This window comes from Dendropsophus ebraccatus, chromosome 2 (genome assembly GCF_027789765.1).
Source record: "Dendropsophus ebraccatus isolate aDenEbr1 chromosome 2, aDenEbr1.pat, whole genome shotgun sequence".
NCBI lineage: Eukaryota > Metazoa > Chordata > Amphibia > Anura > Hylidae > Dendropsophus > Dendropsophus ebraccatus.
The window spans coordinates 115,473,884-115,492,864 of NC_091455.1; the positions used below are offsets into that span (position 1 = coordinate 115,473,884).

The window sequence follows — 18,981 nt, forward strand, 5'->3', positions numbered from 1 at the left end:
ACCGACTCTGTCCACGGCCGCTTAGGGCCGTCCGTGGCAAGTAGGCATTGGTGGGGTCAAGCTTCAGGGCCCATTGTATCATACCATCCCTGTCTGCCCACCCCTGACAGAATAGCCAGCCCTATAACCATACATCGGAGTTTTGATACCATGGATCTAATGAAAGCACTGGTGGAGCAGATGCAAAATCTAAAGACGTTGTTTCAGAGTCTTGCTGAGCGAGTCCAGGAACAGGAGGCTGCGCCCTGACAGGTTACTATGACGACCCCTTCACCTCCTGAACCACCTGTACAACTCCCTGAAAAATTTAAGGGAGATAGAAAGGATTTCCGGGCCTTCAGAGAGAGCTATTTTTTCGGCTCCGCCCTCTCTCCTCTGGGGATGAGAGTCAAAAGGTGTCATTGTATATCTCCAGTATATCTCAGTGCTGGCTATTAGTGTAAACTAGTCTCAGCTCCCCTGTTCCTTTCCCAGCATTCCCTGTCCTTGCTCCTTTGCTATTGCTCTGCCCTTTTCCTAACCTCCTGCTTGACCTCTGACTATCCGCTCTCTCCCCGATTTTTGCACCGTGTTTCCCATTTGGTTTTGACTTGGCTAGCTGACTTTGATATATTGTGTTTGTTTGTCCCACTGTCTCGTACCGTCCCTGTCTGCCAACTCGTGACACATAGCACTAATTTCACTGAAGATTTTTCACGATCATTGAAGTTGCAACACCTGCTTCTTTCACTTCTTGCCTGCTCTGGTGTAGGCTGGAGCTAAGGCTCGTGTGACAATGTGTCCTGCCCAATTTCAAGTCTGCATTATCAGCCTGTCCCCTTTTCCCATTTTATAAATAAATAAATAAACATGTTTGTTATTGCCGCGTGCGTAATCGCCCAAAATATTTAATTATCCCATTCCTGATCTTACACGGTAAACGGTGTAAGTGCAAAAAAATCCCAAAGTGCAGAATTGCGCATTTTTGGTCGCATCAAATCCAGAAAAATTGTAATAAAAAGCGATCAAAAAGTCGCATATGCGCAATCAAGGTACCGATAGAAAGAACACATCATGGCGTAAAAAATGACAGCTAACACAGCCCCATAGATCAAAGGATAAAAGCGCTATAAGCATGGGAATAGAGCTATTTTAAGGAACATATATTTGTTAACAATGGTCTGTATTTTGTACAAGCCATCAAATAAAATTAAAGTTATGCAAGTTGCATATTGTTTTAATCGTACCGACTTGAGGAACATATATACCATGTGACTTTTTCCGTAGGACACACAGCGTAAAAACGAAGCCCCCCCCCCCAAAAAAAAAAAAGAAAAAGAATTGCGTTTTTGTTTTGTTTTTTGTTTTTTTCAATTTCTCCGCGCATATAATTTTTTCCTGGTTTTGCAGCATATTTTATGCAACAATTCAGCCTGTCATTGCAAAGTACAATTAGTGACATAAAAAATAAGGGCTTATGTGGGTCTGTGGGTGTAAAAATGCAAGTGCTATGGCCTTTTAAGCACAAGGAGGAGAAAACGAAAACGCAAAAACGAAAATTAGCCTGGTCTAGAAGGGGTTTAACTCCTCAGCAAGATTCCCCTAGTGCTACACATCCTGTCTGCTGTCTGTCAGCAAAGCTGCCGCTCTCCTACCCAGGACCCGCTCCTGCCGTGTGCTATCTTCCTGCAGATCCATTAGTGGCACAGCTGCTTACCACTAGAGATGAGTGAACCAGCCGGATTTCTGGTTCGTATGAATCAGAAATCTCGGCGGCTGACTCCTGCTGTCTGCCAGCCATTGGCATTGGCTGTATCCCAGTTTTCCAGGCGTTCCTTACGATGTATCCACCTGCTGCACGGAGCCGGCAGACAGCGGGAGTCAGCCGCCGAGATTTCTGATTCATACGAACCAGAAATCCGGCTGGTTCGCTCATCTCTACTTACCACCCTAAGCTCTGCTGAACCACACTCTGCTCACCTGCCAAACATCCTGCAGCACTGCTGCAACAAAACGTGAGTCTGTATATACTTACTGTGACTGTTATCTGCTGTGTAAACCCCTTCCAGCCATAGGCTTCCACAAAGTATTCACACAAAGTGTAACAATTTTTCCTTTTGCCTATGTTTCAGATGGGGGAGTAGCTGCCTCTACTTGGTCGTGCACTCCACCAATCCCCCCCAGGTGGTTATTTTTGCCAGATGGATCCAGCATGCCAAAAGCATAGGCTAATTATGTGCCAAGGAGAGGCATTTATGTTATGAATACAGCTGCGGGTACGGCACATGCTCTATTTATTCCTATGAAGCCACCGGAAAGAGCAGAGTACAGCAGGGTATGGAGGTAGAACCCCTCCAATTTCTTACTTGGGTCCTATCCTGCCTGGACAACCTCTTTAAGAATTTTTTGCCCAGTTCGTGATTGCCAGTGGAAGATCTCTTCTAACCTGTATATTTGATCCACTATGTCTATCCATTTGCCAATCAAGGGGGTCTCTTGGAATTTCCAGTGGAGCAACATCAGTAGTCTGGTGGCTGAGTTGGGTCTTCTTGGGAAAAAGGGAGAGGAGAGTTCTTGCAGATTATGTTGTAATGTTGCAAAACTGTTTCCCACTATCCTTTTATTTTGAGGCATGACAACCAGATGTGTAGAAATTAACCATGTTCACCACCAGACCTCTCACTTAGATCTGAGACATTAAAGCAGTTCAGTATCTTTAGGGCATCTGTACCATCCACTGAGAATTTTGTATCTGTTTTCATGTACTTGGATACATTTTTTCCTTAGGTCTTTTTCCCAGAGTCAGATGTATGGGGGATGATCTGAGGGTATGGTATGATTAAATATTTCAAAACTGTAAATAAATGCATAGCACTCTCCTTCTACACTGGACAAAGGACCAGTGGAGCCTCAGTGCTGTTCACTGATGAAAGTCAATTCAAACTGAGGAGACATGATGGCTTCAAGATATGGTGGAGATTTCAAGGAGAGCATTATGCATTAGCCACTTCTGCCTTTTGTGGTGGTGGTGGTGTTACAGTGTGGGCAGGTGTGTCTAGTCACTACAGAACTGACTCACTTTTTGCAAGTGGTACAGTGACAAGGCCATACTACTTGAATAACATCATTAATCCAGTGATTGTACCTCAGCATGAGCAACACAGGTCTAATTTCCTCTTCATGGACAACAATGCTCCAGCTCATCAAGGTTGCATCATTAGGGAATGACTGTTAAAGACTGGGGTACCTAGAATAATAAACTTTCTCCAGACCAGAATTTCATAGAAAACCTATGAGATCAGCTAAGTTGCCATGTAAAGGCTTGTAACTCTGTTCCTGAAAACCCTAATGACCACCCCTCAATAAGGATGTGATGCTTTTGTTTCAATAAATAGTTTAAGATGAGGAAATCATCATGGCTTGCTTGTACCTAAATGCCCTACTTTCGTGATATAACATCACTGTTGCATGAACTTTTTAGGTTTTCCATCATTTTTCAGCTGCAATTTTCAACTTCAAATGTACTTTGATAACTGTTATGTCCTTTTCCTATAAGCACAAAACAGTGGCAAAGCTACCATGCAGGCAGACTAGGCAGCTGCTTTGAGGTCCATGCAGTAAGGGGGCTAGAAGAAGCCTGGTCTGCCTCCATGGTATGCCACTGACAGCATCCCCTCCCAAGGGGAAGGGACCAGCCACTGTGATGTTCAGCCCACTCCCTGTAATGCAGGATGAGTGGCTGAACATCAGAAAAGGAACAGAAGAGCAGGACCTGCCAACTTCCTGCACACAGAGGAGAGTGTTAAAGGACCTTATCACATGACCCGCAGGTCATCAATACTACTGTGTGGGGATTAGCCCGATTACAGGAGGAGAAGGGGGAAGTCTGGGATTTGTAACTGCTGTGTCTATGTTGGTGTGTGTGTGTATATATGTATGTAAATATGTATCTATAGCTATACAGTATATGTCAGTGTGTGTTTATTTGCGGGTATATATGCATGTGTGTATGTCAGGGAGTGTGTGTGTGTGTGTGTGTGTGTGTCAGGAGTGTCTCAATTGATCGACAGGTTTGCTTCTAAAGATGTTCTGCTTTTGATTTGATTGATTGACAGATCTGCTTATAAAAAAGTTCTGCAACAGACAATATTTCTGGTTTAATAGTTCTTATTACATGTGGGAGATGATTAACCTGTATATGGTCTATTCATGGCGTGCACTAGTGTTTTCACATTCCAATGTAATTGTGTGTCTATGGTGTATCTGTATATATGTTAATGGTGCCTCTGTGTGTGTGTGTGTATATATATATTGTGTGTGTGTGTGTGTGTGTGTGTGTATATATACAGTATGTGCATCAGTCTGTGTGTGTATGTGTGTCATTGTGTGCGTTTGTTCGGGAATTGGTAACAACCATAGGATAAAGGGTAGGGTAAAGAGTAGGTTACTCATGGTTTGAACATATTCAAATATGTTGAAGGAGTTTTCATCCTATGGTGGACCCACATCAATGCCCAATTCATTGGTTGAATATAAGAGATTTGTCACAGTCATTATCTGAAAGTTTGTGGAAAATACTCCCAGTAGATTAAAGAAGATTATTTAAGCCAAGGGTTGACCATGACTTTAAATCTTAACACACATATTTGTTTAGGATGTTCTTTGGTACACGTTTTGCTAAAAGAAAAAAAATTAATGGACAACAGACATCAAGGAAACCAAGATTTTTATTTGACTTCACATTGCATTTAAATAACAGTATTTTTTTCAATACGTGGCATTGTAACAAGTATACATAGCTATTATTATAAACTTTAAATCCATGTGTAAAAATGTTAATGGTTCACAATCTTAAAAAGCATTCTGACATTTTAATATGCAGTTAAGTAAATTCCTTTAATTTTTTAACACTTTATTTAATACACTGCACTGGACATGGTACACTTGATTTTAAGTGTGGTAACATGTACATTGGTGTTTGCAGTATTTGGTTTACCATAATCATCTATAGGTTTTTATCTGTTTAAATTTATATTTCAAAACTAATTTTTGACTTTAGCTCACTGCCAGTGGACCTTGTACTGCAGTAATGTAAAACAGATCAGTAGAGAGGGATGTTGTGTGTGACAGCCAACATAAGAGACAGAAGCCATGTATCTTTTGCAGAGGTGCCAAAGAAGTTAGAGAACATCAGAGCAGAAAAAAAATGAAAACTAAAGCTCTCCTGACCTCTTAGTTTTTTCTTTTTCACTCTCCCTGACACCCATCTTCCATCTTCATGTTTACCTGATATCTGCTTGATTGTTAATCCCATAGACACTGGTGATGTCTATGTTATTATTCTTCCCACTATCAAAGAATGTAATAGAGACAGGAAATATTAAAAGGCACCTAAAGGCAGTGAATAGCAGCTACTAGTAAAAACCCTATTACTCAGGAAGATTATTTGCCAAATCAGGCAAATGTGTAATAAAGACAGTGATTAGCCGAGCAGTTGTTTGATTGTTGGATGACTGCCTTTCCACATGCTTAAAGATAACAGGTCACCGGCAGTCAATTGCTCCATGTAATAAGTGACGCAGGGCTGATGCAGTATATAGAAAATTTTTAAAACAATTATACTTACCTCTCCATGCTCCCCTGGTGTCCTCCATTCATGTCTCTATGTTCCTCGTTGACTGCAGCTGCCGATCACGTCTCTGCAGTGACAGCCTGCTTAACCAATCTGGTTCAGCGGCAGCTGCAGTCAGCACAGGACACAGAGACATGACAGGAAGACACCAAGGGAGCTTGGATAGGTAAGTATAAAACATCTATATTTTACCCCTTTAAAGCAAGGGCTGCACAATTATCTAGTGGACTAATAGCTCAGTAAGCAAGCACTGATTAAGCATATTGGCACTCACTTACAGCAAGTCGGCCCATTTAAAATGGCCTTAAAGAGGAATAAATAATTTTTCACCTATATGTTGGAATTAACCACTATATATGTTACACATATTTTATAGAATAGCATTCACACTGATGAAACGTTTCAGCACCGTTGTAAGGAATTAACTTTACGGCATTATAAAAATGACAGAGGTGCTGACTGTAATACAGATCCATTCATAGATTACATTGCAAAACAGGACAAAACATTTTATATAAATAAAGTTTAACAGTCAACTATGCAGCAGTTTAAAATGAAGTAACACTACATTTGTGTAAACAGTCTATGTATACACTGGCTTTTTTATACCTATAATAGCTCTCATTGACATTGTTGCACTTAGTTCTTTCTTTCTTAAAGATAAATTTCACTTAATTTATTAACATATCTATATGGGAGAAAAAGTTTTACCCCTTAAGGGCCAGTTCACACTGAGTAAACAAGGCGTAATTCCGTGGCGGACCTCTCCGCTTCGGAATCCCACCGTGCTCAGTGTGCTTCTGTAAGTGAAAGAGAGGGCACACGCCCGTCCGCTGCCGCAGCTCTCCGGTTAAAGTAGTAACATGTTGCTTCTTTGAGCAGAGAGGAGAGGGTGTGGACGAGTGCACACCTTCTCATTCACTTACAGCAGCACACTGAGCACGGTGGAATTCAGTGTGAACTGGCCCTTATTTAAAGTATGTCAGTTTCAGAAATGTAACAATTCTCCTTGTTGTCTAGAGGACAGAGACTCTATAGGTTATATGATAATGAAAAAAATAAACGTTACGTACTGGATATATTTTGGCCTTTACTTGCCAATTTTAAATCAGTCTAATTTTTTGGGAGGGACCAGGTTCTACTTACACTAGCAGTACCTTGACCCATATTCATTTTGTACTGTACTGTGATTGACTATAGTCAAACAGCAATGTCATTTATCACTGTGTATGGCATGAGAAATAAGCTGTAAAAATATACCACTGAGGCCAAACCAACATGAGACACTAAGAATAATAAGAAAGATGCAAAAATTGTCCCTAAAAGATTTTCATATTAATGGCTAAAATAGCTTCATTGTTGTCTATATAGTATACAAACAGTAAGTGGAATTTCCTTTAAATTCAACTACTCGCACTTGTATAATGACTGTCCTCACCTGGGTTAATTGAACATTATAAAAATTATGAAGGTACATATAATGTAACATCTTTTCTTATCAGTTACCTAATTCATAATACGAGAAAATGAGAATAGTAGAAAGTAGAACATTTCACATTCAAGGGTCTGTAAGATATATATTTTTTAACAAAACAGTATTAAATACTCTGTTTTACATATATACTATGTAGTATCTCTGTAATATTAAACTATATTTAAAAATTATGGGGGAGATTTATAAAACATGGTGTAAAGTGAAACTGGCTCAGTTGCCCCCAGAAACCAATCAGATTCCACCTTTTATTTTCCAAAGAGTCTGTGAGGGATGAAAGGTGAAAGCTGATTGGTTGCTAGGGGCAACTGAGCCAGTTTCACTTTACACCATGTTTGATAAATCTCCCCCTATATTCTTTTCAAATGCTCATGTTATGACACTATATCTAGTAGTCATTTAAAAAGCTTTACATGTATATTTCCTAACAAAAAATCTGATGTATGAAAGTTTTTGCTAATTTTTTAGAGAGACTTTGGGGGAGAGGTATTAAACATGATGTAAAGTGAAACTGGTTCAATTGCCCCTAGCAACCAATCAGCTTCCACCTTTCATTTTCCAAAGAGTCTGTGAGGCCATATTTTGAATTTAGTAATGTGTTACATTAAAGTCTATTAAATGTCAATGTGTGCACACAGTGTGTGTTTTTCATAGGACTTACTGTAGTGCAATATCAGATTCAAAATTTGGCTGCTTTTTATGCTTATTTTACAGCCATATTTCGCGTTTATTTTACTGGGTGTAAAAATAGCCTAATAGAACAAAAAAAAAATGTTTTCTATTATATTGAACCTTTACAGGGGATGTAAATGTGTAATGTGTTCTTTATTACCCTGAACCCCCACAAGCCAGTATTTAAAGGTGACAAATACTGGGTGGATGGCACATGATATAGAGGAGAACCAGAACACTGCTCCGAAGATCACGTGACTGGTCTCTGCAACTAAAATTCTGGAAAATGTCTAATAAATCACTGCAACAATCACCAATTAAGCAGGGTGCCATAGGGAGTTAATAGCCAAGAAGAAATTTGGAGTCAGAAAACCCCTTAAATGCCTATGGTTTTGGGATGCAATGTCCAACAAACTCCAACATCAGCTACCATGGTCAGATGTCCAAGAATTTCTGGCTTGCCCTGTAGAATTCCCTTGATGCAAGATGTATATGACAAATGTTATGCACATCCTATTCTAAGTTTATTTAATATTGATTGTAGTATTCTGGAAAACACTTGTGTAATTAATAAAATGAGAATTATTTTAAGAATGAGATTTATCAAGCTGTCTTAGGGCTCATTCACTCCATGAATTGTGCCTCCAAGGCACATACTGTATATATCAGGAAATTGTCAAAATGACATGGTGACATCCCTACCCAGACAATTATAGGTGTAAGGAGTGACACTCGGTCTGGTTCTTACAAGTGGAAAGCAGAGATATTCTTTTCAGAAAATTATCCACTATGTAGACAATGATCATAGAAGAGATGCTTTTGATGCAAGTGCTATTGTGCACAATTTTATTTTGATATACAGTGAAGTCACAGACATGTCATACTGATGTGGATTCATCATATCTATATTTACTTCTCTTTAGGCCAGACCATGACTTCTAAGTATCCAGAACAGGTAGTATGGGCATTTAGGAATGATAGCACTTCTTCTATGCATGTCTTCTTTTCATATATCTTCCTCATCTAACTTCTTTCTCCATATACTACAGCCCCTATACTACTGTCAGTATGTCTAATATCATTGTCCTCTACTATACCCCTTAGGCCCGCCCCCTTCCCCTGTGCCTCATACACACATATATACTTACAGCTATCCCTAGTCCGCCCCCAGCTTGCTAATATGCTGTATTGCTGTTCTCACCCATTCCATAGTCCCACTAGTGCGCACACTAGTACCTTACTCCGCCCCCAGACCGCCCTGAGCTTATCATTATTCACCCTGCATGCGCCCGTGTCACCTGCTCAGTACACACCCATCTCCCATCTCACCATAACACATATGCAGCACCTCAGCTCCGCCCTTAGTCCGCCCCCGGTTCGCCGCTATCCCGCCCTACTGCCGCGTCACTGCGCAAGCGCAGTACGCACCTGTCCCGGGCTCTCACTAATGCGCATGCGCCGCCCCTATAAGACGTCCGGACGTCACTACGTCCGCGTCATCATTGCGCGACTGAGCTCCGCTGGATCCGGATCACCACATGGTCTCTGCCTGGGTAACTATCACTTCTCTCCACCACAGCTCCTTTGTATAGGGTTAGCGGTTTAACCGGCCTCCTCTCTTGCAGTTTTACTGTCCGGCTCCCACCAGCCCCGACTCGGTTCGGACCCCAGCCGCCACAGACCTCTTGTTACCAACGAGGTAACAACCCCAGACCATACACCCCATTGCCACAATACCCCTTATTACCTATAACTTAGCCCTGACCTTACTCTCATTTACAGCAGACCTAAACTACTCCGCTACCAATATATTGCAACCACTTACACAGGTACTACCCATCTGTACTCTGATTCTATATCTTTGCATTATCTTCACTGTCCTCTATCCTATACCTTCTAGCGATTCTGCTGCATGCATTTATACTAATATTGCCCTACTACTGTGTTACTGTTATTGTTATTGTCATATATGATTAAGTCTCTCTAACATCTATGTATTCCCTCATAGCTATTGGAATATGCCCCTGCCTTCTCTCCTCATCATCCTCCAGATATTCTATCCAGCAACTATTGTGTTATTGTTATGTATATATCACTTGTCATTTTGATGTTACTTCCCCTATGAGTCATGTACCCACACCCCTTACCCTCTTATCCTACCCTAGCCCTGTGCACGTTACTACCTTTTGTAACCATATCTCATTGTAATATATATATCTTTCATGTCCATAGACCCCTGATAAAGGTGTCACCACCGAAACGTCGGAACTTATGTCTGTGACTTCACTGTATATCAAAATAAAATTGTGCACAATAGCACTTGCATCAAAAGCATCTCTTCTATGATCATTGTCTACATAGTGGATAATTTTCTGAAAAGAATATCCCTACCCAGACAGTCAGGGGCAGTCAGTCTCTTGAGCACAGTCTGTATTAATATTACAGATAATAGGCATTAGATTCTGGAGAATGGTTGTTGATTCAGGAATGTATTCCTGTATCCAGATTTGAAGCCAGGAAGGATTTTATGTCTCTTAAAATTAGGAAAATTGGCTTCTAACTCATAGATATTCATTTTATTTTTTGCCTTCTTCTGGATCAACACTATAGGGTAACAGCCTTACCATATATGTAACTAAGTAACATCAGAGAAGGTAGAATAGAGGCCCCACTCACCAATCCTAGGTTTTATGCAGAGTTGGAGAATCCAGAAGGCTCAGTGCTGTCCTGTGCCCCGACCCTCAGATGCCCTGTTATTAAATGTTATGGCACCCCTTTACCTTTGTTCTGGACTAGGACAGAGAGTGGAATAATGGCCATTACGGTTTACCATCACCTGCTTGTCCACCTATGAACAGGTGAGATACAAATACAAGCAATGTATGTATTTGTGTGCAATGTGTATACATGTGTGTAACGTGTATATGTTTAAAGCCAACCAGTTAAGCAAAAAAACATTACAGTCGACAAAAAACATCCCCCAGTACAGAGGCGGACCGCAGCACAAACTGCTTAATAGAAGTCTATGAGATCCGTGATCTGACTTCACAGATGCCGCATGCATGGATCAGGGATCCATGTCATCTGCATCAGCCTCCCTTCCCCACTTGGCAGCGCATCCTCACATGAGCGTTCCACTCCTGTCCCTACCAGGTCACCTGCATTCTCAAAAATAAGCACCCGTCCTGACTATGTCACCTACATCCCCTTAGATGAGCGCCTGACCCCTGCCACGGACCTGGCAGCACATAACCACCCACAGACAAACTCGGGTCTCAGCTCAACCATTGTAGTCCCGTGCTACTTCTTTCTCCTGGCTCTTAGGTGGAGAAGGAAGTAGCACAGGACTACGCCGGTTGAGCTGAGTTTGTCTGTGGGTGGTGATGCGTTGCCAGGTCCGGGGTAGGGGTCCGGGTGGGTGGGGGTGTCAGCGCTTATCTGAGGGCCGCATGGTCATGGAGGATGGGATTGTCGGGCGCTCATCTGAGGGGATGCAGGTTATATGGTCAGGACAAGTAGGGGTGTCAGGCGCTCATCTGAGGGGATGTAGATGACATGGTTAGGGCAGGTGGAGTTTTAGGGAGATGATCTGAGGGGATGCTGATGACTTGGTCAGGGTGGCGGGTGTTGTGCTCATCTGGGGGGAGGGGGGGAATACACTGGGGTGATACACATCAGTAAAACAAAAAACAGCGGACATGGATGCAATTACAGATCATTTTCCACTGATTGCAGAGAAAAAAAATAGCAGAGGTTTTTGCGTCCCAGAACAATCACTGAACATCTGAATGAGGCCTTAAGGGAAAAAACTATAAAAAGTTCAATTTAACTTATAATATTTGTTTATTCTGGACTTATTGGTCAAGTGGTTTTACTCAGTAAATGGCACCCTCCTTTGTATGCGTGTGGGTGCATACATACAGTAGATTAACAGCAGTACTGCATACATATTGCAGCTAACAGCAGTGCCGCCCACTTGACCCAAAATAAGCAGTAATTTCAGTGAATAAAGGATATCCTATAACTTTTCTGACTATATAGTAATATAATTTGTTCCTTTTGCTCTATGATATAAAATGTGAGTAATGTTTATGTATATGTGTGTAATATATGTATTTATTTGTAATGTGTGTATATATACTGTATCTGTCAAATGGATGCATAGCTCTGTCTATGTGTGTAATGTATACGATGTATATGTGTGTTTTAGGCAACATATACATCACTTATATAGCCCTTTCACTATGAAGATTGACATAGCTATTGTCACAGCTATTATGATCAGATTATTAATTTAGTTGCCAGACCAACTATAAACCACATATCTCTGGAATGGGAGGGCATACCAAGAGCCTGTGGCATGGTGTGTGATCAGGGCACCCTAACCTATTTAATTGTTATGAGATTATTTATTTGGGTTGGCTACAGGTCCTCTTTAACTCAGATGTTAAATGTCCTGTGTAACCACCTGTAGAAATAAAAAGAATGATACTATTTTATATATTTACAATGGTTGTTGCGCTAATTTACAGCCCATATTATTTTCTTTAAAGAATGACAGAATACCCCTTTTAGTATTTTTGCAGACTACCACACTTTTACATAGTAGCAAGCAACATTTTTTTCTAACATGAAAAATCTGTTTTAGGGTATAAACCCACACACCGTATATGCAGCGTATTTACTGCTGCGATACGCAGCAAACTCGCAGCAAACTCGCAGCAAAATCGCAGCAGATTAGATCTAAATAACTGAACACAGCATCAAATCTGTACCAACAAATCTGCTGCGTATTTGTTGCATATCTGCTGCATATACGGTGTGTGGGTTTATACCCTTAATAAGGAAATGTTAGCACAAATCCAGGCAGCAATGGGACAGAGGTCTCTCCCTCAGTTCTCCTGCACAGAGTCCTCCCTGGCTAGCTACTGTGAAGGTTGTGGAATAAAACAACAGTGGAGATTTATATAGCAGCCTTACATGTCCTGTTCTGAGCACCAGTTTGCAGGTGTAAATTGTAGTAAATTTGGCACACAGTAAAAGCCATGCCCCTTTTGCCCAATTTCCACCCACTTTGCACCAAGTTCCATACACTTGGCAGGCTTGACACAGAGTGGCAAAAGGGTGCAAAATTCTTCTGCAAGAATGGGGGTTTGTGCAAAAAACTACTGATCATTTTGTCTAAAAATCATCAGGCACATCTTTGAGAAATCATCTCCCTCTAAAGAGCCACAGGGCTTGACTAGCTTGTCACATCTTCAATCTGAGCCTATTAGACTGCCAACAATAACTGCACTGTAAGTAACTGCCTCTTCCAGACCAGACCACTGATATAACAAGACATATAAGACAGAAAACAATAAACTGAGTACCATTAGCTGTGCATGGATTTGTTTGTATGCATGTCTGAGGATATTTTTAAGCAACTCTGTATCCACAATCTGACCCCCCCCCCCCAAACCACTTGTACCTTCAGATAGCTGCTTTTAATCCAAGATCTGTCCTGGGGTCCGTTCGGCAGGTGATGTAGTTATTGTCCTAAAAAACAACTTTTAAACTTGCAGCCCAATGCCCTACGGGATTATCTGTGCCCTAACTTTGCACCACCCCTCGGTCCCTCCTCCCCACCCTCTTCATCATTAGGAATGCCACTGGAACATTTTCTTCTGTCTGAACACTGCACAGGTGCTTAACGATCCAGTCCATGTTCAGTATTCACACAGCTAATGAATAGGAGGCAATCTGCCTGGAACATTCCTAATGATGAGGAGGGCGAGGAGGAGGGACAGAGAGGGTGTGCCAGCCTAATGCATAGACCTTTATAAGCCCCGGCCGTTGGGGACAGGGCTGAGAGTTTAAAAGTTGTTTTTTAGGACCATAACTGCATCACTGAAGACAAACCTACACTATTTTAGGGACTGACATGATTTAAAGACAATCTGTCAGCTGCAATTCACATTTCAAACTGTTGACACTGTTAGGTCAGGGAGCCATATGGTACCTTTCAAATATCTATCTATGCTTCCAGAATACTCCCATTCCTGACACTGCTCGCCTCCCATTCTTGACACTGCTTGAGGCTCAGCTTTCAGCTGTCAATCATACAGGGATGGGAGGGGCAGTTAGGATGCATTCCAGCTGGATGTTTCTCAGGAGCTTCTTTGACACTTTGTGGACTAAAGCCCCTTTGTGCTTTGAGTCACAGATAGATATATGAAAGGTATCATGTGTCTCTATTCCTAACAGTGTCAGTAGTTTGGAACATAAACTGCAGCTGACAGATTCCCTTTAATAAAGACAATAGGAGTCTGCTCATTTTTTTCTAGCTGTCCATTTTTTGGGGGTCAGGAAACATTAACATCAATACAAATTACAAAACTTGGATGCACAAAGTAGCTTCATGTCTTACAGTTATCACTACATAGTGTTACTTAGGTTTTCTTATATTTTGGTATACTGCACCCTATCTAAATATACTGAATATGTATGAATATTCTATTTTCATAAACAATGCTTTCAGATAAAAGATTCTTAAAAACGTAAAAATGAAAAAATATATATATAGCACATTGACAATTATAACTATCTGGATTCCCACAGACACTGCGCAAACATTCTGAAGAGGAAACTTTTCTTTGCAGACACATTAATGCCTTTCATCAGATAGTATATCATAAATATTAACTTTTCTTTCTTTACACGTCTTGTGAATCTTTCAGAAACAGATGATGATATTCGCCTTTTCTCCATTGTCTTAAACACTCAACCAGTGACGAAGCTATAGGGAGACATTAAGAAGCAATTTTAACAAATGGAAGAAAAATAAAACAAATATAAATTTATTTCTATATATATATATATATATATTTCAGTGAGATACAACGCTGTTCTGCATGTGTCAGGACTATGCATGTGGATGCCTATGCTTCTGTACTTCATCACTGTTGTCACTCTGTTAAAGGAGAAGTTCCACAAAATCAAAAAAATGACAGGAAGGCAGGGGGTGTGTGGTAAAATAATAAATTAAACTTACCTATCCTTGTGCCCAGTAGCGCCACTCCCTAGTCTAGCTACAATGTCACATACCCAGCTGAGTGATCAGCCTGCTCAGCCAATCAGTGACTGGGGCAGGACACCACCCGGTGACTGACAGTCGGCAGTCACTCAGCCGGTCCACAATATTGCAAAGAGTTTATTGCAAAAATGCAGTGTGGACCCAGCCTTTGGCATAAATTGTGCAATAAATTGTGAAAGGTGTATCAAGGCACTTGCATCTAATGATGATTTTTGAGCAACATCCACAAAATTTTGCGCAGCCCATAAACAGCACCTCCTGCTTAAAAAAAAATTGTGCAGATAATAAATTCCACCCATAGACTTTTATTACTTCAACCAGAAAAGCATGGCTGTTCATAATTTAAGGAAGTCATAACGTCCTGAAATTTTATCTTTTAGGGCCAGTTCACACAGAGTAAAATCGGCTTCTTTGGCTCTCTGTTCAAATAATTGACATGTAACTATAATCAAACAGAAATATGTAAATTGGCCTAACCAAAGGAGGAGATGGGCTGGCCAAACAGTGCTCTGGGGATCAAGGATCACCCCCAGTGCTCCTAGCGCACTAATTTACATACATCTCTTTGATTATAGTTATCAAAAACAGCAAGACTGATTTAGGAAAGAAGACCTGTGACAGAAAGATGAGGTACATGGCTGTGGGGAGCTGTCAGCTGGTTCGTTTGCACAAACCTGCTGATAGTTTCCAATGAAGGGCCCATTCAAGTGGGGGAATTTCAAGTGAAGCTTGCACCGCGGCGACCACTTGAAATTCCACAAGTCACATTGATTCAGTGGGCTTTCTGGCACCTCCGCTCTCCGCCCAAAGAATTGACTTTGTCCATGGCATGGGCTCCGCTTAAAATTCCGCCACTTTTGCTCAGTGTGGACAGGCCCTAAATGTTGAAGGAAGTATATGGAAAGCAGATGGGACTGTGTTAACTGTTAATGTTCTTTACACTGATTCCCCCTGTGTGATGTACTTTAAGGTTATAATGCAATATATTTTCTATGTTATCCTCAATCTTTGATTTGACCTGTACATAGTGTTTTATGTGTGTAAGCTGTTCAATTTATGTGCAATTTGCCAATAATTCTGCAACAACTCCCACTCTGTTAATTGCAGTAATGTAATGTTATACATCTCAGGGGTCACTTGCTGATATACTGAAAGCATGTGCTCTACAAAAATGGAGGACTTCACACATTCTTTTCCCTGTGAACAAGTGGAGCAGCTCTGGTTTTCTCATTATTGAAGCTATTAGCCTTACAAAGATGGCAATAACAGGGTAAATGTCCTGATTAAACATGTGGCCGGCAGTAGTGTGCTTAGCTAATTATATTGTTAAACCTATAATTAGCATGCTCCACTAAGTCAGTGAATAGTGCATCAACAGTAATCACAGGCCAAGGGAACTCTTTCCTGTTGAATACGGTATATTTGGAGCAATACGGATTTGGTCCTAGTAAGACATTCTATAGCATTAACATAAACTACATTTGAATAATCATTTTAAAGACAAATTTCTTTTCCATTTTTACCTCTAAGGATTAAAGTAGTCCTAACTTTTTTTTTTAATTTTAGGGTGACATGGTTGAATGCGCTACTTGTGCTTTCCTATGGTACCTTACTCGGTACATACAGTATGTAAGTGATTCATTTAAATTTTGAGGGAAAAGCAGCATTTTGTAACTGGATTCTCATATTATGCCATAAAACACAAAGCGCAGCCAAAACCACACAAACTTCAATGCACCACAATGAAAGCCCAGCCTTAGGCTATGTTCACACGTCCGAAAGTGGTGTCCGCAATTGCAGACAGCACTTTGTGCCTCTATAGTGGTCCACAATTCAAGGGCCACTACATTCTAGACAGTGACCCGTGCCACAATTGCGTGTCCGCATTAGAACTTGTCTTTTTTTTTTTTTTTTTTGCAGCACGGATTACTGCCTATTCACGGATCCGCAAAAATTGCAGATGTGTGAATAGGGACATTTAAATCAATATATTTTAAATCTTTTTGTAAATTTGTAAATTTTGAGCACGAGTGAATGAGGTCTTAGTGCTAATTTTCACCTCCTACAATCTCTGGTCCATTTATCCGCATGCTGTGCAGTGTGGGAATTCTGTAAGGAGACTGAAGTACCGGGTCAGTAAGATCCGGTCCTGGCCTTTCAGATCTCCTTGATTTTGTCTCCTGAGCAGCTCTATAAAGGACTTCAGCTGCTAATGATTGGTCTCTTTAGTCACATTAGCATTTATCTGACTGCTGAAATCTGTTGTTCTACTGTACCCTGGATTTCCCGTTTTGGTTTTGACGTGCTACTTCTGTACTTTCTTACCTCGGCATGGTATTGATTTTGTCTTTATTTTGTGATTTTGTTCCTGACATATTCTCCTGGTTTGACCTGGCTAGTCTGATATTGTTGTTCAGTCCTTTTCCCTATCCCTCACATTATTATAGGAAGAGACCATCGCTCAGTTGGGGCATACAGTTTAGGTGGTTATTAACCCTTAGGTGACCCTGGACGTACCCGTACGTCCAGGGCCGCCTCACCACGTTCATGTGTGGTTATTAGTAAAAAGCCCCCTCCCCTAATAAAAGTCAGAATCACCCCCCTTTTACCATGTTATAAATAAAAATAAACAAATAAATAAATAAACATGTTTGCTATCGCCGCGTGCATAATCGCCCAAACTATTAATTAATCACATTACTAATCTCGCACGGTAAGTGGTGGAAGCGCAAAAAAAATCCCAAAGTGCAAAATTGTGCATTTTTGGTCGCATCAAATCCAGAAAAATTGTAATAAAAAGCGATCAAAAAGTTGCATATGTGCAATCAAGGTACCGATAGAAAGAACATATCATGGCGCAAAAAATGACACCTGACACAGCCCCATAGACCAAAGGATAAAAGCGTTACAAGCCTGGGAATGGAGCGATTTTTAGGAACATATATTTGTTAACAATATTTTGAATTTTTTACAGGCCATCAGATACAATGAAAATTATACATTTTATATATCGTTGTAATCGTAATGACTTGAGGAACATATCAATTTCACCACACTTTGAATTTATTTCTGGTTTTGCAGTGTACCTTATGAAACAATTCAGCCTGTCATTGCAAAGTACAATTAGTGGCGCAAAAAATAAGGGCTCATGTGGGTTTCTAAGTGAATAAATGCAAGTACTATTGCCTTTTAAGCACAAGGAGGGAAAAACGAAAACGCAAAAATTTAAATTGGCAGGGTCCTCTAAGGGTTAAGTAGACAGGGACAGTGGGAGTGTTTACACTACTGTAAGTCCTGACATTACACTACATTAAACCTGCTTGTGTAAAGTACAGAAAATAAAAAAAAAAAAAGAGGGAGAAAAGAAAAAAAATCCCTTTCAAAAGAGAAAGTTGTGGTTTTGATTAGCATGAGGCAGGGTGTTACAAAACATGTATCATAAACAGGAATATTTAGTGCACAAATTGTTAATGCTCACAGTCCACTATATCCTAACACACAACTCTATCAGATGGTTGTTCAGAACCACTAAAAATTATCGAATAGCAATGTATTTTTATTTAGACAACCATTTTTTAAAAGGTAAACTATGGATCCAGATTCTCTTATCCCCAGCAGAGATGCTACAATGATAATGTACCATTACATGACAAAAAATGCATAGATAGATGTGGTGTGTCCATCAGAGCTCCCTGTTCAGACCAACATCTTAAACCCATATAGTGAAACTGTCAGCTCTAGAGCTGAAGGGTCAAGGAGGCTGTGTTGTTCCTCAAGATGCATGCCTCTGTAGAGTACAGGAGTTGGGAGTTACCTAAGGTTAGGTGGAAAATGGACTCTTTGCTAAAGTAATAGGAATTGGTTAACAAATTGTTTACTTTTTATGATGTTAGGGATGGCATCTCTGCTGGAAGATGGGTCATTATAGCTATTCATCTACACAGGGAGTTACCATAGCAACACAGCTGTCTCTTTAGTTAAATAGGTGATGTACTACCACGGGTGTTACTATTGGTTACATCCTTCAGAAAAGTCTGTACTTATTGTATAGAAGTGGTGATGAAAGTAGTACTAAAGTTTTGCCACTAGATGTCACTGTATTATATATGTGTATCCAGATGCTGCACAGCT

At 40.6% G+C, this 18,981-nt stretch overlaps 1 protein-coding gene across 1 annotated transcript in view; it reads right to left on the reverse strand.

Moving 5' to 3' along the window:
• Positions 1-14,512: 14,512 nt before the first annotated feature.
• SLC6A3 (solute carrier family 6 member 3) overlaps positions 14,513-18,981 on the reverse strand; it is a 63,434-nt gene continuing 58,965 nt past the window's right edge. Inside the window, exon 15 of the mRNA XM_069960257.1 lies at positions 14,513-14,553. Coding sequence (XP_069816358.1) covers positions 14,530-14,553 — 24 coding nt within the window. The 3' untranslated portion in view covers positions 14,513-14,529. The remainder of the gene's footprint in view (positions 14,554-18,981) is intronic.